This window comes from Somniosus microcephalus, chromosome 6 (assembly GCF_052327205.1).
Source record: "Somniosus microcephalus isolate GS21.2 chromosome 6, FLI_Smic_1.0, whole genome shotgun sequence".
In the NCBI taxonomy this organism is placed as follows: Eukaryota; Metazoa; Chordata; class Chondrichthyes; order Squaliformes; family Somniosidae; genus Somniosus; species Somniosus microcephalus.
Window position 1 is genome coordinate 232434814 of NC_140992.1, and position 26809 is coordinate 232461622.

General features: G+C 45.0%; 1 protein-coding gene across 3 annotated transcripts in view; it reads left to right on the forward strand.

Moving 5' to 3' along the window:
* Window positions 1-12835: 12835 nt before the first annotated feature.
* Window positions 12836-26809, forward strand: part of LOC147116521 (tumor protein p53-inducible nuclear protein 1) — a 43412-nt gene continuing 29438 nt past the window's right edge. The window contains exon 1 of one of the 3 annotated variants that reach the window (XM_085991542.1): window positions 12836-12902. In XM_085991542.1, the coding sequence (XP_085847668.1) occupies window positions 12889-12902 (14 nt within the window). In that variant the 5' untranslated portion in view covers window positions 12836-12888. Of the gene's footprint in view, window positions 12903-23437; window positions 23566-26809 lie in introns of those variants that run through there. The other 2 variants (XM_085991544.1, XM_085991543.1) reach the window with 2 other exon arrangements.

Consider the following 26809-nt stretch of genomic DNA (forward strand, 5'->3'; position numbering starts at 1 on the left):
GATTATGTGCTCAATCCATAGCATGGGATCTGAACTCACAACCGTTTGACTCATGATTCAACATTTCCTTTTGTTACTGTTCCTTTTCCTTTAAGCTTAAGAGTGTTTCAATAGCCTTTTAGAGCTGTAAAATATTCAATGATCACACCAATCTATCATTTTTGGGCTTTTATGCTGGATATCAAAGGAGCAATGGCCAGACTTGCTAGCAGAGAAAGGACTAAGCTGGATATGAGATACTCAACATATCCTGAAAATATTTCCACACCACATCTCATTTAGGTCGAGGCAGCTTTATGTGTCTTGCATGCTCCAGGGATAGAAAGTAAAGAATTTGTATTTGTATAATGCCATATTAAATACACAGGATGTCTCAAAACACTTTACAAACAACCAATTATTTTAGAAGTACAGTCACAGCTGTAAATAGAATGAGACATTAGGCTTCTGCCCTCCCAGCATGTACCGGGAGCACATATCGTGAAATTGCGGCAATCCAGCCCATGACTTATCATCCATTAAAATGAACGGATGAAAACTCACAGACTGCTGTGCAATGTCATGATATGTGCTTCCAGCATGCACCAGGAGTGCAGCAGGACCTGCAATCTTCTCGAATGCTGGCACTGCTCTTCCTCTGGCAGTGAAAGTCAAAACTGCCTTGAAATTTTACACCACAGTCTCCTTTCAAAGGTATTTGAGTATAAGAGTAAAGGGGGGAGAAATTCGGTATCGCCCCGTTTGGGGCGCAATTATCGGCCGGGCGCAAAGTTTAGCGCCTGGCGCTAATTATCACCTCCGACTGCAAACTTGGCTTCTATCGCCCGTGGAGGTGATTGGAGCACTAAATCAGGTGATACACACCTCTCTTAAGACGCTAAGGCCGAGGAGCGAGGTGCTACCTCAGAGCGCTGGCGAAGCTCATGTGATGTCAGTCAACAATGGAACATAGACACACTGGCGCCGGCCAGTTCTTAACGGAGAGGGTCGATCTTGCTCGCCATCCACATCCTGCCCACTGCAGCCTTGAATCTCGGCCTGGAGAGACCTGTACATCAATTCTGCTGGAAATAAAAATGGAGAGGCCCAGGGAAAAAACTCAGAGTGCAAGGAGTCTAAATCGATGCAAGGAAGGTCAAATCAAAATGAACCTGCAAAGTGCTGCTCAGTACCCAAAACTCCTTCACACAGCGTTGAATCTCTCCAGAAGTCTCTCTCTCTCTCTCTCTCAGAATGCGTGGTGCAAAAATGTAATTGACAAAAAAAGGCAGGAAGCGGCTGCCTTTAAATAGCGCTCCCCCAGTGCCTACCAGCACCTGCCCCCATTGCTGTCCCCGGCCCCTGTGAAGGCCTCCCGCGGGGTGTCGGCTGCTCTCCATGAGCCCAGCACTCCTCTTGAGTGCTGGGCTCGTTTGCTGGCACTCCCGATCCCTGGTGGCCCAGCTGGGCGCTGGGACGCGCTTTGATAAGGGGAGGAAGGCGTGCAGTACTGCGGCGCGTAGCACTGCGATATTGACTCCCAGCGCCCCAAGAGGGACGCGGGGCGCTTCCAGTAGCGCCCCTCCTCCCTCTCAGGGCGCTACCTGGGAAAATCGGCCGCAGGGCGCTAACTTTTTCAGGGTGAATTTCGCGGGAGGCGTTGGCGGCGCCGCGCCCGGGCTCTAGTTGCTTTGCGCCCTGTTAGCGCGACCAAATTTTTAGGCCATCATTTTTCATTCTCCTTACAACTTTACAGTGGACCAAAAACAAACATTAGAAGCTTTCAAACCATTTCAGTTTATAAATGAAAAGCTCCATCATAATTTGTCATGATCAACACCCATGTACTTGTAGATTTTGTTGCGTTAGCGGTCGTGTAACCCTAATTCTTAAACATGCTTTAAAAGTACAGCAAGAAAGACATACACTCAGCAAATGAATTGGTTTCTGTTATTTGTCAAATTTATGATCTTTATGTAAAATAAATCTAGAGGCTTTAATACACTTCCTTTAGAGATGGCCATGACTGATGTTTTCTCACCAACCTGTCATCCTTATATCATACAATTCTTATTCAGCTCAATTTACCTTCGTCAGCGACACTTTATTGTCAAACTTCACAACAGTAACATTCATCTTTCTTCCTTTGGTTTCTTTTTGCTTCTCTCTAATTGTCTTCTAATGAAAAAGCTGATGGTGGAAAAATCTCTTTGCCTCTTTTTCAATTGGTAATATAACAGTTGTGCGGTGTTACTTTTATTATTTCTAATCTGTACGTGACTCATTTATGTGGCATTTCACAATCCTGTAAGAGCAGGAGAGCCAAGTGTTTCATTCTAGCTAACCTTTCTATAAGTGAAACAATATTACATGGACTAATCAGTAAGCTCTCAGCCTTTCATTTTTGCAGCTAATGGTGTTACACAGTCACATTAGACAGTGAAGCTTAACTGATAAATAGTTTATTGTAGGGTGTTACTGTTTCATGGCAGTGTCGGTTTAAGGTTGCCATGAATACCTGAAACACTATAATAAGCTGTTTATCAATTAAACGTCACTGTTAAATGTGTTTGAATGAATGTAGTTAAGTATTTCAAACAGTCTCTCAATGCTTCTGCTGCTGTTTAGTGTAAAATCTGTTATTAAATCTCACTTCATACTTTAGAGTTACAGCACAAACAACTAACACAGTGCCCTAACGCCAATAACAAGTAAGGTTACGGATTAGGACAAATACACCTGATAGTACAACCAAGTGGAAGCATGAGATTAGGGCTTAGAGCACACTTTTCAAACAACAACAACAACTTGTATCTATATAGCGCCTTTAACATAGTAAAATGTCCCAAGGCATTTCACAGGAGTATTATAAAACAAAATTTTACACCCAGCCACATAAGGAGATATTAGGGCAAGAGGTAGGTTTTAAGGAGCGTCTTAAAGGAGGAAAGAGAGGAAGCGAGGCAGAGAGGTTTAGGGAGGGAATTCCAGAGCTTAGGACCTAGGCAACAGAAGGCACGGCCACCAATAGTTGAGCGATTAAAGAGGCCAGAATTAAAGGAGCGCAGATATCTCGGAGGGTTGTGGGGCTGCAGAAGATTACAGAGATAGGTAGGGGTGAGGCCATGGAGGGATTTGAAAACAAGGATAAGAATTTTGACATCGAGACGTTGCTTAACCGGGAGCCAATGTAGGCCGGCAAGCACAGGGGTGATGGGTGAACGGGACTTGGTGCGAATTAGGACACAGGCAGCAGAGTTTTGGATGATCTTTAGTTTATGGAGGGTTGAAGATGGGAGGCCAGCTAGTAGTGCATTGGAATAGTCAAGTCTAGACATGTAAATAGCACAAAATAAATATTGATCTTTTTATTTCTTCTTAGTATAAATACTGTTGTGTAGAGCAGTGGAAAGTTAATGAGATAAATTTTCATCTTTTGTGCTTGATGCTAATAATCACTTAGAGGAGCATCAGGTGGGGAGGTCTGCATGCTTGCAAGAAGCTCACCTGATTTTACGTCCATTCATTTAAATGACAAAAATCTTCTTCTTAGGCAGCCCCTTGGAACTGAGGATGACTTGCTTCCACATAAAAAATGAGTTCTCAGGTGACTGATGAGTCCAATGCGGGACCTACAGTCTCTGTCACAGGTGGGGCAGACGGTGGTTGAAGGGGCGGGTGGGTGGGGTGCTTGGGTTGACATGCGCTCCTTGCGCTTGGCTTCCGCTTGCTCCCGGCGAAGAGACTCGAGGTGTTCGGCGCCTTCCCGGATGCTTCTCCTCCACTTTGTGCGGTCTTGGGCCAGGGATTCCCAGGTGTCGATGGGGATGTTACACTTTTTCAAGGAGGCTTTCAGGGTGTCCTTGAAACGTTTCCTCTGCCCACCTGGGGCTCGCTTGCCGTGCCGGAGCTCTGAGTAGAGCGCTTGGGAGTTTTGGGAGTCTCATATCGGGCATGCGGACAATGTGACCCGTCCATTGGAACTGATTGAGCGTGTTCAAAGCTTCGATGTTGGGGATGTTGGCCTGAGCAAGAACACTGACATTGGTGCGCCTATCCTGCCAATGGATTTGCAGGATCTTGCGGAGGCAGCGTTGGGTTAGGGTTAGGGTTAGGGTTACCTCTCCAGTATGCCAGGTAGTAGTGGCATGGTCTGTAAATATGGACCATCAGGTATTGGCAGCAGTGAACATATCACCTGAGGTGTCCGTGGACCTTAAAATATTTTGCCCTCATGAATTGGTCTTTCTCATCCAAATCATGCAACATTTTGGGAACAGCCAAAGAGATTCCCACGTTCCCAACTTTATTAGCTGCAACTTGTACTGCAGCAATAACTGCTAATACTTCAGGAGACTCTTGATTAGCAGACTGAAGGCTTTAGCAAAAAGGCAGAAATGCACAAGAGAAAAAAATATGCAAGATGTTCTATGGAGAAGTAAATGAATGCTCATAGCCAAAATGTACTACAGTTTAACACTGAAACATGAGCAGCTGCACCTTAAGAATTAGGTCAAAGTGGGCCAGGACTGGTTAAGTGTCATGCGCCCATTTAGGGGCGTATCGGAGGGCAGAATCTTAACAGAAGTTGTGAAATTTAGCATAGGACCTGATTTAAATAACTGTGTGAACGCGGGTTTGGCTTGCCTGTATCACGGCCTCCATTCTCCCTCCAAAATTCTGCATCACAAGGCCCAGTATTATTTCCAGTGTGATTCTGCACCACCAATAGAGCTTTGTAAAATCGGCCCTATATTGTTTTCTTTTGAACTAAAAGGATATATTTTGTTGATGTATCAATAGTATTTTGTAAATTTTACATACATTGTTATTTTACTTATTTTTATTGTTACTGTGTTTCTTAAACGTTTGAGTGGTAGTCACTTTCAAACAAAGTGTGTTGGTGCGGTGTGTTACGGACAAGGAGAGAAACCAAAGGGTGAGTGGCCCCGGCCTAGGCCACTCTCCCTCGCACCCCCTTGTGGCCAATGACAGTGAACCAGAATATCTATATCCATTAGACTTTTTGACATTCATTTTAGTGGAATTTCTCCCGCGTTCCTTTTTATCCTGAAGTGTATATAAACTGGTGTATTGAAAATCAACACTCATTCAGCGATGCAGAATTTTGGAGGGAGAACAGAGGTAGCGCTACAGGCAAGCCCAGCCCACATTCACGCAATTGTTTAAATAAGGTCCCATGCTAAATTTCAGAAGCTTGTATCACCTGCAATGCTAATTGCTATATTGGCAGATTTTCAGCTCACTTTTCATAGTGAGCTGTTCCTGACTACTGAGTTATACAATAAAACCCTTACGTCTCACCTTTCAATGGTTATCATATCTATATTGTCTTTTTCTCCTTTGTAAACCATATAAGTCATTGAGTCATAAAGTCATTACGGTACAGAAGGAGACCATTCGGCCCATCGAGTCCATGCCAGCTCTCTGTAGAGCAATCCAGTCAGTCCCATTCCCCCGCTCTATCCCCGTAGCCCTGCAAGTTTATTTCCTTCAAGTGCCTATCCAATTTCCTTTTGAAATCATTGATCATCTCCACTTCCACCACCTTTGTCAGCAGCGAGTTCCAAGTCCTCACCACTCACAGTGTAAAAAAGGTTTTCCTCACATCCCCCCTGTATCTCTTACCCAAAACCTTAAATCTGTGTCCCCTAGTCCTTGTACCATCAGCTAATGGGAACAGCCTTTCTCTGTCTACCTTATTCAAACCTGTCATAATCTTGTACACCTCTATCAAATCTCCCCTCAACCTCCTTTACTCCAAGGAGAACAACCCCAGCTTCTCCAACCTAACCTTGTAGCTAAAATCCCTCATCCCTGGAACCATTCTGGTAAATCTCCTCTACACCCTTTCAAGGACCTTCACATCCTTCCTAAAGTGTGGTGACCAGAACTGGATGCAATACTCTAGTTGTGGCCTAACCAGAGCTTTATAAAGGTTCAGCACAGTGGCATAGTGGCTAGCACTGTTGCTTCACAGCGCCAGGGACCCGGGTTCAAATCCGGTCTCGGGTGACTGTCTGTGTGGAGTTTGCACATTCTCCCCGTGTTTGCGTGGGTTTCCTCTGGGTGCTCCGGTTTCCTCCCACAGTCCAAAGATGTGCGGGTTAGGTTGATTGGCCATGATAAAAATTGGCCCTTAGTGTTAGGGGGGATTAAATACATGGGGTTACGGGGATAGGGCTTGGGTGGGATGGCTGTCGGTGTAGGGACCGGGTGCTAGGGTTTGGATGATCAGCCATGATCTCGTTGAATGGCGGAGCAGGCTCGAAGGGCCGAATGGCCTACTCCTGCTCCTATCTTCTATGTTTCTAGCATAACTTCCCTGCTTTTGTACTCAATACCTCTATTTATGAAGCCCAAGATCCCATATGCTAACTACTCTCTCAATATGTCCTGCCACCTTCAAAGATCTATGCACATGAACCCCCAGGTCTCTCTCTCCCTGCACACTCTTTAGAACTGTGCCATTAAGTCTATATTGCCATTAAGTCTATATTGCCTCTCCCTATCCCTTCTGTCATAAGAAATAGGAGCAGGAATAGGCCACTTGGCCCCTCGAGCCTGCTCCGCCATTCAATAAGATCATGGCTGATCTTGGGCTCAAAGCCACTTCCCTCCTGCTCCCCGCATCACCTCACACTTCTCTCTATTAAATTCCATCTGCCACTTGTCTGCCCATTCTTCTAGCCTTTCTATGTCCTGTTGCAGTCAATTGGTATCCTCCTCACTGTTTGGTGTCATCATCAAATTTAGAAATTTTACTCTGTATTCCAATATCCAGGTCATTTATATATATCAAAAAAAGCAGTGGCCCCAGCACTGACCCTTGGGGAACACCACTGTCTACCATCCTCCAGTCTGAAAAACAACCATTTACTACGACTCGCTGTTTTCTGTCCTTAAGCCAATTTCTTATCTAAGCTGTCACTGACCCTCCTATTCCATGAGCCTCAATTCTGTTAACCAGCCTTTTATGTGGTACTTTGTCAAACGTTTTCTTAAAATAACTTGTGTATTGTACTGTATTCTTTAAGTGCCTGTAGTAATCATCAAGGTTTTTATTTAAAGATAAATCAATTGCTGCAATTGATGTGCATATTAAACAAAATTAATCAGAAGGATATGTGTTATTCTAATTGGAAGTGTTTTTGATGGATTATGGAGAAATGTATTCTGGGGTATGCAAAAGGGGCACATGTCGCTTGTCTTCAGTCTTAACACTTCTGTCTGATTCTCCAAATATACTCTGACAAAGGTGCACAAGCACATGGCTGGATGCTTCTGGAACACACTGTGCAAGGAGGATAATCAGCTGGAAGGAGAGGGAGTTAAAAATGAGAAGGATTGACTGCATGCTGTAATTATGGTGAAAAGATTGCAATGGCAAGGGTATGTGTTTCGTGTAAGGAGGACAATTTGTACTCTTAAAAAGTTATTGAATGGGTCCCAAGTACGAAAAGGCAACATGAAAGGTGAAAGCTGAGATGATGGGACTGTTTGTGGAAAGACATGAATTGAGCTGTGACAGCAGTCAGGAAGCAAATGGTGAAGTATTGTGGCATCTCAACCAGAATTGGTTTTGGTGAATAACTTTTCCTTTAAGGTGCTATTCTCAGTAGAATTTTAAGTACTCAGTTTTTCACTTTCTATTGCCTTCTGCTAGATTTGTTACCATTATCAATGTACAAAGGAGAATGAGTAAATATTTATTTTTCACAAATAGTCCACTTTGTAGTTGCTGCCATTTTTCTGCTGCTTATGAACAATTGTAGCTGTAAAGCCTAAAATCCATCAATAAAATACAAGTCATGTTCATTTTTCAAATGTAGGTGTTAAATTCATTTTCCTCAGAATCTAGGTGCTGGTATTTTTTCTGAACATTTAATTTGGATCTGAAGATGTTTGAGGATTGGTGCTGCATTGAACATCTGTGCAACACAGTTCTGTACAGCTGTTTCTGTATATGTCATTGAAAATGTGATGATCCATTTAGAACACAATCCAACAAGTGAGAGTCTAACCACCGCCCCTTGACATTCAACAGCATTACCATCGCCGAATCCCCCACCATCAACATCTTGGGGGTCACCATTGACCAGAAACTTAACTGGACCAGTCACATAAATACTGTGGCAACAAGAGCTAGGTATTCTGCGGTGAGTGTCTCACCTTCTGCCTCCCCAAAGCCTTTCCGCCATCTACAAGGCACAAGTCAGGAGTGTGATGGAATACTCTCCACTTGCCTGGATGAGTGCAGCTCCAACAACACTCAAGAAGCTCGACACCATCTGGGACAAAGCAGCCCACTTGATTGGCACCCCATCCACCACCTTAAACATTCACTCCCTCCACCACCAGCGTACCGTGGCTGCAGTGTGTACCATCTACAAGAAGCCAAGGCTTCTTCAGCAGCACCTCCCAAACGCGCGACCTCTACCACCTAGAAGTACAAGGGCAGCAGGCGCATGGGATCACCACCACCTCCAAGTTCCCCTCCAAGTCACACACCATCCTGACTTGGAAGTATACCACCGTTCCTTCATCGTTGCTGGGTCAAAATCTTGGAACTCTCTCCCTAACAGCACTGTGGGAGTACCTTCACTGCATGCACTGCAGCGGTTCAAGAAGGCAGCTCACCACTACCATCTCAAGGACAGTTAGAGATGGGCAATAAATGTTGGCCTTGCCAGCGATGCCCACATCCCATGAACGAATAAAAAAAAACAATCCTAATGGCCCATAATTTCCGATAGGAGGCTTCCTGCTTGTGGATGCCTCCCATCGGGAAAAAATCTCCGCCCTTACCTGAGGGCTCCCGAGGTCCGGACACTTCCGATCCTGGGCCTCTCCACAGTCGAAATGCACAGGGCCCAGGTATCACAGAGGCGCAGGTGGTTCGCAAGTGTCCCTGGGTTCACGTGGGCCATGGGGAGCCAATAGGAGAAGGGAATCTCCCTTCATACACTTGACAGATAGATCTGTCAAAAGTATGAATGGGGATCACTGAAAAAAGACATCAAAACATTAAATAATTTTTTTAATCACGTTTTTAAAATGAGTTAAAATTACATTAAATTAAATATTTTAAACAAAAATTTAATTTTTTGAAAAAAATATTTCAAGTTTTTTACAGGGCTAAAAATAAACGTACCTTTTTTTAAAAGAATTTTTTAATTATAAATGAGTGAAAAAAAAATATTTAAAAAACTTTTTAAAACACTTATGCTGGTAAAAGCAGGCCTTACACCTGCTTTTACCAGGCATAAGATTTCTAAGGGTTTTCAGCGGGCGGAGGTTCTGCAGAAAGCGGAACACTCCACCCGCAGAGGCCCTTCTCCAGAGTAGGCATCCGATCTGTCAAGAGGATTCTTGACAGATTGGAAATACCAGTTTTCAGCACATGCGCTTCGCATGCCTGAAACACAGCTCGTACACACCCGTAGGGATCGGAAAATATGGCCCTGTTTTCTGCACAAATATCTTACAGTAAGACACAGTTAGCAAACCAGGAAAATATATAAAAACGATAGCAAAATACTGCAGATGTTGGAAATCCGAAATAACAACAGAAAATGCTGGAAAAACTCAGCAGGCCAGGCAACATCCGTGGAGAGAAATTAGAATCGACGTTTCGGGTCTAACCCTTTTTCAAAACTGGAAAGGAAATGGAATAGATTGAAAGGCAGAGCTGGGGAGGGAACAAAAGAAGTAAATAGATATTAAGAGGTATTCAAAACGAGACGAGATGGTGATAGGACTAGTAAAGAGACAAAAGATGGCTCAGATTAGGTGTGAAATGTGCTGGCAGAATGAGAGACAGCTGCCGTGTAAAAAAAAAGAGGGGGGAAGGGAAAACCCAAAACAAAGGGGTAGGAAAAAAAAATATTAAAGTAAAAATGTGATAGGGGCCGAGGTTATGATCTGAAATTGTTGAACTCGATATTGAGTCCGGAAGGCTGCAAAGTGCCTAATCGGAAGATGAGGTGCTGTTCCTCGAGTTTACGTTGAGCTTCCATGGAACAATGCAAGAGGCCAAGGACGGTGAGGTCCGAGTGGGAATGGAGCGGTGAATTAAAATGACAGGCGACCGGAAGCTCGGGGTCACCCTTACGGACTGAACAGAGGTGTTCCGCAAAGCGGTCACCCACTCTGCGTTTGGTCTCCCCAATGTAGAGCAGACCGCATCGTGAGCAGCGAATACAGTATACTAGATTGCAAGAAGTACAAGTAAATCGTTGTTTTACCTGGAAGGAGTGTTTGGGGCCCTGAACAGTGGGAAGGGGGGAGGTATAGGGGCAGGTGTTACATCTCCTGCGTTTGCACGGGAAGGTGCCAGGCGAAGGGGAAGGGGTGCTGGGGGTGATAGAGGAGTGGACTAGGGTGTCTCAGAGGGAGCGGTCACTACGGAATGCTGAAAGGGGAGGGGAGAGGAAGATGCGTTTGGTGGTGGGATCACTTTGGAGGTAGCGGAAATGGCGGAGGATGATCCGTTGAATGTGGAGGCTGGTAGGGTGAAAGGTGAGGACAAGGGGAACCCTATCGTGGTTACGGGAGGGAGGGGCAGGGGTGAGGGCAGAAGTGCGGGAGATAGAACGGACACGGTCGAGGGCCGTGTCAACCACGGTAGAGGGGAATCCTCGGTTGAGGAAAAAGGAAGACATGTCGGAAGCACTGGTGTGGAAGGTGGCATCGTCGGAGCAGATGCGGCGGAGACGGAGAAACTGGGAGAATGGAATAGAGTCCTTACAGGAGGTGGGGTGGGAGGAAGTGTAGTCCAGGTAGCTGTGGGAGTCAGTGGGCTTGTAGTGAATATTGGTCAATAACCTATCCCCAGAGATGGAGACGGAGAAGTCGAGGAAGGGAAGGGAAGAGTCAGAGATGGACCATGTGAAGGTGAGGGAAGGGTGGAAATTGGAGGCAAAGTGAATGAAATTGTCTAGTTCGGGGCGAGAGCAGGAAGCGGCACCGATACAGTCATCAATGTATCGGAAAAAGAGGTGAGGGAGGGGACCTGAGTAGGACTGGAACAAAGAGTATTCCACATATCCCACGAAAAGGCAAGCATAGCTATGTACAAATATATATATGTATGTATGTCCAGCAGGGGGTGCAAGAGAACATCACAAGGCTGGACTTGTACGAACTTAACTGAAAGTACAAAGTTGGTAAGTGAGATTATTATATGGAAGAAATTAAACACTATTTTAATGTATTTCACACCTTATAGTATTTAATAATTTTATGATTTGAAGAATGGATCAGATACAATTACAGATGGTGCTTTAAGCATAGAGATTGGTGAGAGCTGGGTCAATCTGCTAAACACAGTGACGATGGGAATTTGGTGAGAGTGGGAATTCGGTGCCGAGGGGGAAGAAGGTGCAAAGTAATTTAAACCAAGTGGCAACGGTAAATAAATACATAAACAATCAGATTAATTAATTAGATCTAAGGGGATAAAATTTAAATTAACTAAGTAGAGGATACCAACGTTAAAGGGATCTGAATTGCATTAAATAAAAATCTGTTATACACAAATAATAAATAGGAGTAAGGGGATACTACACTAAAAACATATATATATATATAACAAGAAACATATATATAACGTAAGTAGATAGACTTTTAAGGAAAATGATGGGACTGCTGAAACCCATTGCCTACAATTCCTGTGCCATGTGGGAACTCCAGGATGCTTCATGCGTTCTGGATAACCACATGTGCAGGAAGTGCCTCCAGTTGCTCAAGCTCGAGGTTTCTGAGCTTGAGGAGCGGCTGGAGTCACTGCAGGGCATACAGGAGGCTGAGAATATCCTGGAGCGCATGCTCCAGGATGTGGTCACCCGACAGCTATAGAGCATTCAGGAGAATAGTAAGTGGGTGACCATCGGCAGGGTAGGAAGAGGCCGGCAGAGCAGGAATCCTCCGGGAATGTGGCTCTCTCAAACCGGTTTTCAGTGAGGGTGACAACACCTTGGGGGAGTTAAGTCCAGAGCACAGCCATGACACTGTACGGCAAATGACTGTACAGGGGAGCACAGCACAGTGTAGAAATGCAGCGGTCATAGGGGATTCAATAATCAAGGGGATAGACAGGCATTTCTGCAACTGCCGACATGCTTCTGGCATGGTGTGTTGCCTCCCTGGTGCCAGGATAAAGGACATCACTGAACGGGTGAAAAACATTTTGCAGGGGGAAAAGGGGAACAGCCAGAAGTGGTGGACCACATTGGACATAGGTAGGAAAATGGTTGAGGTCATACAGACAGAGTTCAGAATCTAGGGAGGAAGTTAAGGAGCAGGACCTCAAAGGTAGCAATCTCTGCATTACTCCCAGTGCCATGTGCCAGTGGGTATAGGAGCAGTATGATAAGACAGGCTAACATGTGGCTGGAGAAATGGTGCAGGACGTAGGACTTCAGGTCCCTGGGGCACAGGGACCTGTACAAAATGAATGTGTTGCACCTCAACAGGGCTGGGACCAATGTCCTCGCAGGGAGGTTAATGAGTGCTGTAGGGGATGTTTAAACTAATTTAGCAGGGGGGTGGGCACCAGGATGAAGCATCAGAGAGGAGATACAAGGTGCACAGAGAACTGGGAGAGACAAAAAACATTAGAATAAAGAGTAGTTCAGAAATAGGAGGGATTAGACAGGGGGAAATGCGAGGCAAACCCGCCGCCATGTAAGTTTCAAAGGAGGCGGGTACCCACCCCGCACTGGGACCTGCCTACCCTAGGCGGGAAGGGATTAGTGACAATTAACAGGTAGTTAACAGGCAGTTTTTAGCCTAATCTCTATTTTAAAGCTTGAAGTGTGGGACTCCCAACGGCTCCAAACCACACCAAGTTAGAGGAGTCGGGCCATCGGGTTGAAGGACTTGGAGATGTCGGTGTTCAGGTGAGTGATGGGCGCATGAGTGCAAAGGTAAGTGTGTTTGGTGTGTCTAAAGTGTGTAAAGAAGTTTAAATTACCTGTACTTACCTTTACAGCCTTCCTTCTTCTAGGTTTCGGGAGTCCATCATCTAACCGGCACAGAAAGCAGAATGGCTGCGAACTGTCAAAAGTGACAGCCTGCAGCTTTCTGTGCCGGAGAGATTTCTAACTGAGTCTGTGGAGAAGGACTCAGGTTAGAAGTAAGACTGTCAGTGTTTGACAGCTTCAAACAGCTGTGAAACACTGATATTTCATCTGTCAAAACGTCTTGACAGATGAAATTTTAGTCTGTGATGTCACCTGTTGCCGGGCGGCCCTTAATTGGCCTGCTGAGCCCGCTGGGCGGGCTCAACAAGGTCAGTCAAGTTAAAATCGCGTGGATTGGCCGCATCTCGATGGAGGCGGGACTACAACCCCAAAAGTTGTAGTCCCGCCTCCTTCCCGACTTCTGAGTGAAAATCACCCCCTATGTGTTTAAAGGGGCAGTAGCTGCACGGACATGAAATTGGCTAATGGACAGAAAGCAGAGAGTAGTGGTGAACGGTTGTTTTTCAGACTGGAGGGAAGAGTGCAACGGTGTCCCCCAGGGGTCAGTGTTGGGACCACTGCTCTTTTTGATATATATTAATGACCTGGACTTGGGTATACAGGGCATAATTTCAAAGTTTGCAGATGATATGAAACTAAGAAATCTAGTAAACTGTGAGGAGGATAGTAACAGACTCCAGGAGGACAGACAGACTGGTGAAATGGGTAGACACGTGTGAGATGAAATTTAACGCAGAGAAGTGTGTAGTGATTCATGTTGAAAGGAAGAATGAGGAGAGGCACTATAAACTAAATGGTACAATTTTAAAGGGGTGCAGGAACAGAGAGACCTGGGGGTGTACGTACATAAGTCTTTGAAGGTGGCAGGACAAGTTGAGAGGGCTGTTAAAAAGGCATTCAGAATCCTTGGCTTTATAAATACAGGAATAGAGTTTTTTTTAATTTATTCACTTATGGGATGTGGGCGTTGCTGGCAAGGCCAGGATTAATTGCCCATCCCTAATTGCCCTTGAGAAGGTGGTGGTGAGCTGCCTTCTTGAACTGCTGCAGTCCATGTGGTGAAGGTACTCCCACAGTGCTCTTAGGGAGGGAGTTCCAAGATTTTGACCCAGCGACGATGAATTATCGGCGATATACTTCCAAGTCAGGATGGTGTGTGACTTGGAGGGGAACTTGGAGGTGGTGGTGTTCCCATGCGCCTGCTGCCCTTGTCCTTCTAGGTAGAAGAGGTCGTGGGTTTGGGAGGTGCTGCCGAAGAAGCCTTGGCGAGTTGCTGCAGTGCATCTTGTAGATGGTACACACTGCAGCCACGGTACGCCGGTGGTGGAGGGAGGGAATGTTTAAGGTGGTGGATGGTGTGCCAATCAGATGGGCTGCTTTGTCCCAGATGGTGTCGAGCTTCTTCAGTGTTGTTGGAGCTGCACTCATCCAGGCAAGTGGAGAGTATTCCATCACACTCCTTACTTGTGCCTTGTAGATGGTGGAAAGGCTTTGGGGAGTCAGGAGGTGAGACACTCGCCGCAGAATCCCCAGCCTCTGACCTGCTCTTGTTGATTCAGCAATGGTAATACCATTGAATGTCAAGAGGAGGTGGTTAGACTCTCGCTTGTTGGAAATAGTCATTGCCTGGCACTTCTGTGGCGCAAATGTTACCTGCCACTTATCAGCCCAAGCCTGAACGTTGTCCAGGTCATGTTGCATGCGGGCATGGGCTGTTTCATTACCTGTGGATATGTGAATGGCATTGATCACTGTGCTGTCATCAGCGAACATCCCCATTTCTGACCTTATGCTGGAGGGAAGGTCATTGATGAAGCAGCTGAAGATGGTTGGGCCTAGGACACTGCCCTGAGGAACTCCTGCAGCGATGTCCTGGGGCTGTGATGATTAACTTTCAACCACCACAACCATCTTCCTTTGTGCTAGGTATGACTCCAGCCAGGGGAGCGTTTTCCCCCTGATTCCCATTGACTAGGGCTCCTTGATGCCACACTTGGTCAAATGCTGCCTTGATGTCAAGGGCAGTCACTCTCACCTCACCTCTGGAATTCAGATCCTTTGTCCATGTTTGGACCAAGGCTGTAATGAGGTCGGGAGCCGAGTGGTCTTGGTGGAACCCAAACTGGGCATCAGTGAGCAGGTTATAGAAACATAGAAAAATAGGAGCAGGAGTAGGCCATTCGGCCCTTTGAGCCTGCTCCACCATTCAATATGAGCATGGCTGATCCTCTATCTCAATACCATATTCCTGCTCTCTCCCCATACCCCTTGAGGCCTTTTGTGTCTAGAAATCTATCTACCTCCTTCTTAAATATATTCAGTGACTTGGCCTCTACAGCCTTCTGTGGTAGAGAATTCCACAGGTTCACCACCCTCTGAGTGAAGAAATCTCTCCTCATCTCAGTCCTATATGTCCTACCCCTTATCCTGAGACTGTGACACCTCGTTCTAGACCCCCCAGCCAGGGGAAACATCCTCCCTGCATCCAGTCTGTCTAGCTCTGTCAGAATTTTATATGTTTCACTGAGATCCCCTCTCATTCTTCTAAACTCTAGTGAATACAGGCCTAGTCGGCCCAATCTCTCCTCATACGACAGTCCCGCCATCCCAGGAATCAGTCTGGTGAACCTTTGCTGCACTCCCTCTATGGCAAGTATATCCTTTCTTAGGTAAGGAGACCAAAACTGCACAGTACTCCAGGTGTGGTCTCACCAAGGCCCTGTATAACTGTAGTAAGACATCCTTGCTCCTGTACTCAAATCCTCTTGCAATGAAGGTGAACATACCATTTGCCTTCCTAACTGCTTGCTGCACCTGCATGTTTGCTTTCAGTGACTGGTGTACAAGGACACCCAGGTCCCTTTGTACACCAGCATTTCCCAATCTATCACCATTGAAATAACACTCTACCTTTCTGTTTTTCCTACCGAAGTTGATAACTTCACACTTATCCACGTTATACTGCATCTGTCATGTATTTGCCCACTCACTCAACTTGTCTAAATCGCCTTGAAGCCTCTTTGCATCCTCCTCACAACTCACAATCCCACCTAGTTTCGTGTCGTCAGCAAACGTGAAAATATTATATTTGGTTCCCTCATCCAAATCATTGATATATATTGTGAATAGCTGGGGCCCAAGCACTGATCCCTGCGGAACCCCAGTAGTCACCGCCTGCCATGCCGAAAAAGACCCATTTATTCCTACTCTCTGTTTCCTGTCTGTTAACCAATTTTCAATCCATGCCAGTATATTACCCCCAATCCCATCTGCTTTAATTTTGCACACTAACCTCTTATGTGGGTCTTTATCAAAGGCCTTCTGAAAATCCAAATACACCACATCCACTGGTTCTCCCTGATCTATTCTGTCAGTTACATCCTCAAAAAACTCCAGTAGGTTTGACAAACACAATTTCCCTTTCATATATCTATGCTGACTTTGCCTAATCCCGTTGATATTTTCTAAGTGTCCTGTTATCACATCCTTTATAATAGACTCTAGCATTTTCCCTACTACTGATGTTAGGCTAACCGGTCTGTAGTTCCCTGTTTTCTCTCTCCCTCCTTTTTTAAATAGTGGGGTTACATTTGCTACCCTCCAATCTGCAGGAACTGTTCCATAATGTATAGAATTTTGGAAGATGACAACCAATGCATCCAATATTTCCATGGCTACTGCTTTTAGTACTCTGGGATGCAGATTATCAGGCCCTGGGGATTTATCAGCTTTCAGTCTCATTAATTTCTCCAGCACTATTTTTTTTACCAATACTAATTTCCTTTCATTCCTCCTTCTCACTAGACCCTTGGTTCCCTAGCATTTCTGGGAAGTTATTTGAGTCCTCTTCCGTGAAGACAGAACCAAAGTATTTGTTTAATTGCCCTGCCATTTCCTTGTTCCCCATTATAAATTCTCCCATTTCTGACTGTAAGGGACCTACATTTGTCTTCACTAATCTTTTTCTTTTTACATACTTGTAGAAGCTTTTACAATCCACTTTTATGTTCCTTGCAAGTTTACTCTCATACTCTATTTTTCCCCTCTTAATCAATCTCTTGGTCCTTTTGTTGCTGAACTCTAAACTGCTCCCAATCCTCAGGCTTGCTACTTTTTCTGGCAACTTTACATGACTCCTCTTTGGATCTAATACTATCCTTAATATCTCTTGTTAGCCATGGTTGGGCCGCTTTTCCTTTTGTGTTTTTACGCCAGAAAGGAATGTATAACTGTTATTGGTGAGTAAGTGCCGCTTGATAGCACTGTCAATGACACCTTCCATGACTTTGCTGATGATTGAGAGTAGACTGATGGGGCAGTAATTGGCCGGGTTGGATTTGTCCTGAGTTTTGTGGACAGGACATACCTGGGCAGTTTTCCACATTGTCAGATAGATGCCAGTGTTGTAGCTGTACTGGGACAGTTTGGCTAGAGGCACGGCCAGTCCTGGATCACAAATCTTCAGCACGACAGCCGGAATATTGTCGTGGCCCACAGCCTTTGCTGTATCCAGTGCACTCAGCCGTTTCTTGATATCACGTGGAGTGAATCGGACTGGCTCTTGTGATGGTGGGGACCTCAGGAGTAGGCCGATATGAATCGTCCACTCGGCGCTTCTGGCTGACGATGGTTGCAAACGCTTCAGACTTGTCTTTTGCACTCATGTGCTGGGCTCCGCCATCACTGAGGATGGGGATATTCATGGAGCCTCCCCTTCCGTTAGTTGTTTAATGGTCCACCACCATTCATGACTGGATGTGGCAGGACTGCAGAGCTTTGATCTGATCCATTGATTGTGGCATCGCTTAGCCCTGTCTATAGCATGCTGCTTCCGCTTTTTAGCATGCATATAGTCCTGTGTTGCAGCTTCCCCAGGTTGGCACCTCATTTTTAGGTACACCTGGTGCTGCTCCCGGCATGCTCTTCTACACTCCTTATTGAACCAGGGTTGGTCCCCTGGCTTGGTGGTAATAGTAGAGTGAGGGATATGCCGGGACATGGGGTTACAGATTGTGGTGGAATACAATTCTGCTGATGGCCCACAGCGCCTCATGGATGCCCAGGATTGAGCTGCTAGTTCTGTTCTGAATCTATCCCATTTAGCACGGCAGTAGTGCCACACAATGGAGGGTGTCCTCAGTGTAAAGATGGGACTTCGTCTCCACAATGACTGTGCGGTGGTCACTGTTACCAATGCTGTCATGGACAGATGCATCTGTGAAAGGTAGATTGGTGAGGACGAGGTTTTCCCCCTCATGTTTGTTCACTCACCACCTGTCACAGGCCCAGACTGGCAGCTATGTCCTTCAGGACTCGGCCAGTAGTGGTGCTACCGAGCCACTCTTGGTGAGGGACATTGAAGTTCCCCACCCAGAGTACATTCTGTGCCCCCTTGCTTCTTCCAAGTGGTGTTCAACTGATTCATCAGTTGAAGGGAGGGCGTTAGGTGGTAATCAGCAGGAGGTTTCCTTGCCCATGCTTGACCTGAAGCCATGAGACTTCATGAGGTCTGGAGTCAATGTTGAGGACTCCCAGGGTCCTTCCCGACTGTGCCACCTGCCCGTGGGACAAGACATACCCAGGGATGGCTATGGAGGCGTTTGAGACATTGGCTGAAAGGTATGATTCTGATTATGTCAGGCTTGACTAGTCTGCGGGACAGCTCCCCCAATTTTGAGACAAGTCCTCAGATGTTGATGAGGAAGACTTTGCAGGGTTGACGTAGCCAGTGCCAGTTTCATTCTTATTATGTTTTGTAGCGATTAGTTACAACTGAGTGACTTGCTAGGCCATTTCAAAGGGCCACATATAAGCCAGACCAGGTAAGGGACGGCAGATTTCCTTCCCTAAAGGGCATTCGTGAACCAGATGGGTTTTTACGACAATCCGATCATTTCATGGTTATCGCTACTAGCTTTTTATTCCAAAAATATCTAATTAATTGAATTTAAATTACACAGCTGCCGTGGTGGAATTTGAATTCACATCTCTGGATCATTAGTCCAGGCCTTTCAGATTACTAGCCCAGTGACATTACCACTACGCTACCATTCCCTGTATAAAATCAAGGAAGTTTGCTAAACCTTTATAAAATACTGGTTAGGTCCCAGCTGGAGTATTATATCCAGTTCTGGGCACCACACCTTAGGAAGGCCTTAGAGAGGATGTAGAGGAGACTTACTGGAATGGTACCAGGGATGAAAGACTTCAGTTACGTGGAGAGACTGGAGAAACTGGGGTTGTTCTCCTTGGAGCAGAGAAGGTTAAGGGCAGATTTGATAGAGGTGTTCAAAATCATGAACAGTTTTGAAAGAGTAAATAAGGAGAAACTGTTTTAAGTGGCAGAAGGGTTAGTAACCAAAGGACACAGATTTAAGGTATTGGCAAAAGAACCAGAGGTGACATGAGGGGAAAAAATTAATTTGTTATGATCTGGAATGCACAGCCTGAAAGGGTGGTGGAAGGAGATTCAATCATAACTTTCAAAAGGAAACTGGATAAATACTTGAAGTGGAAAAATTTGCAGGGCTATGGGGAAAGAGCAGGGGAGACTAATTGGAGAGCCTTTTCAAAGAGCCGCACAGGCACGATGGGCCGAATGGCCTCCTTCTGTGCTGTATCATTCTATGATCCTATGCAAAAATAGGCTTTCTATTCACAATAGAGATCTCCACACTAACAAGGTGAACTTGGATTCAGTTCAATTATAACACTTGCTGGCGTGCAAAATTCTCTCAAACTGTGAACTGTATCGTGGAGATAAGGTGTTGGAAATGAAGTTTTACTATTATTACTAGTAGATTCAATTATTTAACTTAAGTTCCAGATAATTTCACTAATTTGACCCAAGGGTATCATGAAAATAATAGTTTGAGAGGGGAAGAAAAAAAGCTTGATTTGGTTGGCAAATACACTGCCATAGTCCTATTTTATTTAAGAGATTATTCAGCAGGTTGATAAAACAGCAAAGGAAGTTAAATAGTTACACATTATCACTACCTTTGTCATTATTCCCTATTTGGACACTTTAAAATGGACAAAAATCTCCTTCTGGAAAGAATGGAGGTGTTCAGCAGAACAATCATACAACCTGTATTTAATCTCCCCAATATGGAGGAAATTGGATTGTGAGCTTAAAATATTCAATGGCCCGGAATTTGCGGTCGGGATGACGGTGAACTGGTAGCGTTCGCTGTCATTCCGCCTTTGAAACTGACCGCAGCTTCAGGATTTGGCACATGCGGAAATCCCAAAGTTGCGGTCTGTCAGTGACAGCTCAGAAACAGGCTGCGCTGTGCCACCCACCGCCACGAGAGCCGGCAATCTGTGTAACCTTGCAAATCATTGAAACGGACGAAAACCTTGACTCTTCCGCAATAAGTATGCTGTTAAATTCCCCACTAAAAGTTAGACCCAAAGGGATTAGGTGTGATTGGGGTTTTGACAACATTATTACTGCTAAACAAATGTTAAGTGCCTAATTTTAATTTTATGCAGTGTGAAATTTGTTCATTTTAATCATTACTTTTTTTTTAAAGTTTGTTCCTCTTTATTTCAGGTTTGCCTTTTCCCCATACTCTCGCTAACATTTTTTAAAAGTTAGCATTTTAAGAGCTTACTCACTTCCTTGTTTGCTGGAATTCTGCATTTTGATTGGCTGCTTACACAGCTTGTTGCCGTCACAGCAGCTCGCACTAGAGGATTCCCCACTATATGTGATGAAATATGCCGTTCATCAGGCACTGTATTCTCTGTGTTCTCAGGCACTGTATTCTCTGTGTTTAGTTTAGTTTCAGTTTCATTTCCCCTCCGGTACTGTATTGTGTGTAGGGCTCCGCCCATACCTGGCCACTACTTAAGCAGGCTGCACTGTCTCACAGACAGTGCAGCAGATCTTTGGATGGGAGACACTTCTCCACTGTGTATTACTTTCTTAGTTAATAAAAGCCTTGCTTTGCTCCGTTAACGTCGAGTCTCGGATTCATTGAGGCACATCACTATAGTTCGTTGATTTGAATTGAAGGTTGGAAAACCTGAAGTTCTCGGTACAGGGACCGTGAGATCCTTGTGCAAAGTGTACTTCGTGGCCAGCAGTGAACGCCGTCGCTTCACTGCTGACCGCAAATTCCGGGCCAAAATATATTAAATTAAGCACTGGGTACTGCAAGGATCTCCATGATCAGCTGAAGATAACCTGGTATTCCCCGCAGGTCACATGTAAAGGCTGAAAAGAATGTTACCAAAATCTTCCAGTACAAAATACAAGACAAAAATGCTTCACATGGAAGGAATGTTGGGGCCCCAGGCAATTGTGCAGGCAAAGGTGAATTAACAGGTGTTACAGCATGGGGAAAAGCTGGTGGTGGAAAAACAAACAAGAGTATCCTGGGCAGATTGTCTGCAGTTTCTCTAGTTTACATCCTTTTGTTTTTTCGGTATCCTTTCATATCTTCATGCATCCCGTACCACTTCTCATCTCTTCCTATCTTTTCACTTCTTTCCCCTCCCACCTTTGTTTGGTTTAGTTGCATTAAATAGTTTGCTTTATCATAAATCGACCAATTCCTAGGAGGGTCAGTACCCGCAATGTTAATCTATCTTTCTCCTTTAGGATGCTGATGGACCTGCTGTGTACAGCCAGCATTTGGGGATTTTATTTCATGATAGGTGTCCTTATTCTTTAGGACTCTAGGCTGGACCAGCTGGATTTTTGTTTTAAATGACCATAATCTTTCTTTAACTCACATAATTGACCCCAGTGCCACCCTTATTGGACCAAATAAAATAGGGATCATTTAAATTATTTGGGAATGGTCAGGACAAGTAGAATAAATCTCTTAAAGGGTGGGTGCATTGCGTTTATAAAACCAGGACGGCGCAGTTACTAATTATTTTAAATTTGAGTTTCATTAAAATTTTTAAACACTGAAAGGGCCTTGTTAAATTGTCGTTGCGCAGCACTGTCTGTACTGTGTCTTGGGTGTCATATTTGACCCCGAAATGAGCTTCCGACCACATATCCGCACCATCACTGACTGCCTATTTCCACCTCCGGTACATCGCCCGACTCCGCCCCTGCCTCAGTTCATCTGCTGCTGAAACCCTCAGCCAAGCCTTATTTACCTCTAGACTGGACTATTCCAACACTCTCCTGGCCGGCCTCCCACGTTCTACCCTCTGTAAACTTGAGGTCATCCAACCCGAGACGGTCCGGTGCTAGCGCGCTCTCCCTGCTTTGGGCGGCCCGCTCTTGCCGCTCACTCCCACAACCGGAGCGAGGTGTTCGGCGAGTCGGGCGGAGGCAGCACAGCGTGGCAAGCAGCAGCAGCCACGTCGACCCGCTGGGGCACGTCGGCTGGCCGCTCCTCAGCGGGAAGGGATTCCGATCGGGAGGAGGGGAGCTGAGCATGGCGGCCAGAGGCTGGACCGGAAGCGGGAGAAGCAGGCCTGGGCCGTCGGACCATGGAGCCGGCGACGGTGAGGTGGAGGCCGCGGCGACCGGAGGATGTGTTGGGCGAGTCGGGCGGAGGAGCGCAGCGCATCGGGACGCAGCAGCAGACTCGACGACTCGCAGTCCGACTGGGAGGAGGGGAGCCAGGAATGGTGGCCAGAGGGTGAGCGGGAGAAGCAGGCCACCGCACGTGGAGCCGAGCCGGCAACAGTGAGGAGGACGGAGCGGCTGAGGGACATCGTGCTCCCACTGCCACTGGATGCCAAAGAATTGACTTTCTGAACACGGCGCTGTAAAAATAGCTGACGTGTCTCGGTGAGCTCCCACAGCTTTATTGTGGGAGTGATTGGGGAGTAAGCATTCCATTGTACTAGTTACATAGGGCAAATAAAGAATCTTGAATCTTGAACTCTGCTCCCCGTGTCCTGTTCACCCATCACTCCTGTGCTCACTAACTTACATTGGCTCCCGGTGAAGCAACGCTTCAATTTAAAAATGTTCATCCTTGTTTTCAAATCCCTCCATGGCCTCGTCCCACTCCCTATCTCTGTAATCGCTTCCAGCCCAGCAATCCTCCGCGATATCTGCACTCCTCTAATTCTGTCCTCTTGAGCATCCCTGATTTTAATCGCTCAACCATTGGTGGCCCTGCCTTCAGCTGCTGAGGACCTAAGCTCTGGAGTTCCTTCCCTGCACCTCTCTTTCCTCCTTAAAACCTACCTCTTTGACCGAGCTTTTGGTCATCTGCCTTTATATCTCCTTAATATGTGGCTCAGTGCCAAATGTTGTTTTATAACGCTCCTGTGAAGCCCTTGGGATGTTTTACTAAATTACAGGCGCTATATAAATACAAGTTGCTGTTGTCCAAAAATGCAAAGTAGTCTTTCACTGGTCAAAGTAGCTGCGCCGGAGAAAAAAATGGAAGACGCTGATGCCGTTTTATTGGTCGAAACAAAACAGAGGGTTTGAGAGGCGGAGTCAGTGAGGCTATTTGAAAATCGCAGATTAGGCAAACAGCTGATCAAAATAAGTCTGGAGACAGCTTCGTTGTTGAGAAGGTCGCGCTTGGATTAGAGTCATTTTAGGGCGGAAATCCCTGCTTTCGTCAACAGCAGGACGGTTCAAAAGGTATATTTTATTTTAATAACTTTCTTGACAGCTTGTCTTTGTTGGAGGGTTCCATCTAAACTGCAGTTACAGCGCAGGGGACTGTTATCGGTACCTGGGTTGCAGCTTGTCGTATGTAATCATCGCTTGCATTGTAACACGCCGATGTAGTTCTTTTATACTAAAATGTTTTGTTACTTGCCGTCTATTTGTTGCATATGGCTGTTTTATTATGTGATATAGTTTTAGGTTGGTGTTTAGTCCGGGGCGTTTTACTGATTGGTGCTGGAGCATGTTTAGACATATCTCAAAGTTTGAGTGACAGTTTGGGAAGAGTCACCGAGAACGTCACATAGCCATTTGGGAGATTACGGTGGATTGTCCAACTTGTCCAACTTGTGTTTTGCAAAGATAAAGGTCACAGAATACGTAAACAGCTGATGGTGTCTGGTTTTTGTCCTTTCTGAAATCGGATCTAGTGTTAGTGATGTTGCTTGCAGCGAGATAAAAGCCAGGCCTACATATTTTACTGATATGTGGCATTTAAATATATATTAACCTGTTTGACGTCGATTCCACCAATCCAAGACTGCTAAAATGACCTTAATTTGTTGCAAAGACTCGTTTAATACCTGCCTGGAAGACATTAGATTTTGTAACATGCAACTTAATTTGATAAAGTTGACCGTTTATTTGGTTAAACCAAAAAAAATGCTTGCATATCCTATTAATCTTTTTTTAATTTGTCTGTTGAAATGAGAGTCCCTTCAACTAATCAAATTACAGAATTGGAGACAATCCTTCCAACCAATCACACCCCAGCATTTTGCCTATTCAGAACCCAGAGACTACTGTTCCTTCAACCAATCAGATGCCTGCAGCATCTCTGTATTGTCATTTCTAATTGGTTGTTTTTGTGACTAGCCAATTACAAAAAATTCTGCATCCGAAGACCACCCATGATAGTTCCTCACACACCTTGGGCTATGTGTATATATAAAAAATAAATTCAAAGCATAAGCACATTATAAAAACAATAATTATGACTTGCCCATAAACTTTCCACCCAAAGGTTTCCCTCCCTCCTCCTACAAATGTCATGAAGGAGGCCTCTGAACATCTGGAATCTGTTCTGGTACGTTGTGATCCCCACATATGGAGGCCCAATGTACTGGCTCCAATGGAAACAAAATGCATATGCATAGGAGTCCATTTCAAATGTAAAATATTACAATTCCCAAGGGACTCCAGTATATGTACAAATATTTTTTCTTCATATTTGAAGAAATATGGCCCTGATGCATAATGCACAGGAGTTGCCCTCTAATGATCAAGCTCATAACTATTTATTTTAGCTGCAGTCTCATTGCTTCTTCCCTGTCTTCCAGGTTTCTAGCTCTCAAACACAGGCAGACTTATCAAAGCTACAAATCTGGAGTTAATAAAACCAAATACCCAGGGAGAAGAAAAATCCTGAGTGCTTTGGGGGAGAAAAAACTTGTTGCTTGTTAAAGCTCATTGTATACAGTGCAAATAGTGCTACAGTAATCAATACAAATAAATTTTAAATCTTTTTCTTCAAAGCACTAAACTCACCCATAATGTCAAACATTACACATTATGCTCTGTGCAAGCCTGCTCTTCTTTTCTGGAGCTTGGCTTATGCTACAGTCACCAGCTTGGGACTGTGTACTTGAGCCAGAGTAGGAGAGACACAAAAAAGAGCAGGAGGGACACAAGAAGAAAAAGTGAAAAGAGTGAGAAACAGAGTCTGCGTGTACATAGGAATACAGAGATGATTTTGAGATACGTATAGAGGGAGACAAACAGAAAGGTAAAGTCAAGGAGACATAATTGGGAGATAAGCAGTTATATAGAAGAGAAAGATAACATTTAAAAAGAATTGATGATCCAAAATTCCCTCAAACATTTGTCTTCTCCCTTTAAGAGCTTAGATGTGCTGCTTCCACAAGCAAATTCTCTGAGCATTTTGATTTAGAATCATAGAATGGTTACAGCACGGAAGAAGGCCATTCAGCCCATCGAGCCCGTGCCGACTCTCCGCTAGTCCCACTCCCCTGCCCTTTCCCCTTAGCCCTGCAAATGTTTTTCTTTCTGATGCTTATCCAACTCTCTTTCAGGCAGTGCATTCCAGATCTTAACCACTTGCTGCATAAAAAAGTTTTTTTCTTATGTCGCCTTTGGTTCTTCTGCCAATCACCTTAAATCTGTGTCCTCTGGTGTTGACCCTTCCGCCACTAGGAACAGTTTCTCTCTATCTACTCTGTCCAGACTCCTCATGATTTTGAACACATCTATCAAATCTCCTCTCAATCTTCTCTGCTCCAAGGAGAACAACCCCAGCTTCTCCAGTCTATCAATATAACTGAAGTCCCTCATTCCTGGAATCATTCTTGTAAATCTTTTCTGCACCTTCTCTGAGGCCTTCACACCCTTCCTAAAGTGTGGTGCCCAGAATTGGACACCGTACTCCAGTTGGGGCCGAAAAAGTGTTTTATACAGGTCATCATCATTTCCACATTTTTGTACTCTATACCTCTATTTATGAAGCCCAGGATCCCGTAAGCCTTTTTAGCTGCTTTCTCAACCTGCCCTGCTACCTTCAACGATATGTGCACATATACCCCCAGGTCTCTGTTCGTGAACCCCCTTTAGATCTATCAGCATGAGTTCAAACAGATATTGCTATTTTATAGCTGAAAATTTTAAAATTTGCCAAATCTATAACAAGACTTTAAATTTGCTGTGACATCCAGTTAATCGAGTGAATCTTGTTCAATTATAACTTTATACCATACACATTCTGACAGAATGTCCAAGGAAACACTCATTGAGTGGCTTGACGAAATCAGATACATTGGCCCTGAAATTGCGATCGGTGGCGTAGCTATGAAATACGCCGCCAATCTCCGAACGAATTCCACACTTACCTGGTGCGAAACCCCAAATGAAAACTTGCTCTAAAATCCTGCAGAGTTGCGTGCAACGTAGTGGCCCACGGATCCCAGGGGCACACCATTGTGTGTCAGCGTACCTGGGATCAAGTGGGGCGGTGCTCCTTTCACTAGCCAATCAGGAGACATAGAAAGCCCCGTTTGACAAATAGGCTTTGAAGGCAGATACAGGTTAATTGGAATGCAGCCTTTCTTGCAAGCTTGCATCAATACATTTCCAGATATCTGTAAATGACCTGACAAAAAGTTGAAATCTATTTTGACACCATAAACTTGGAAACTTTATTTAA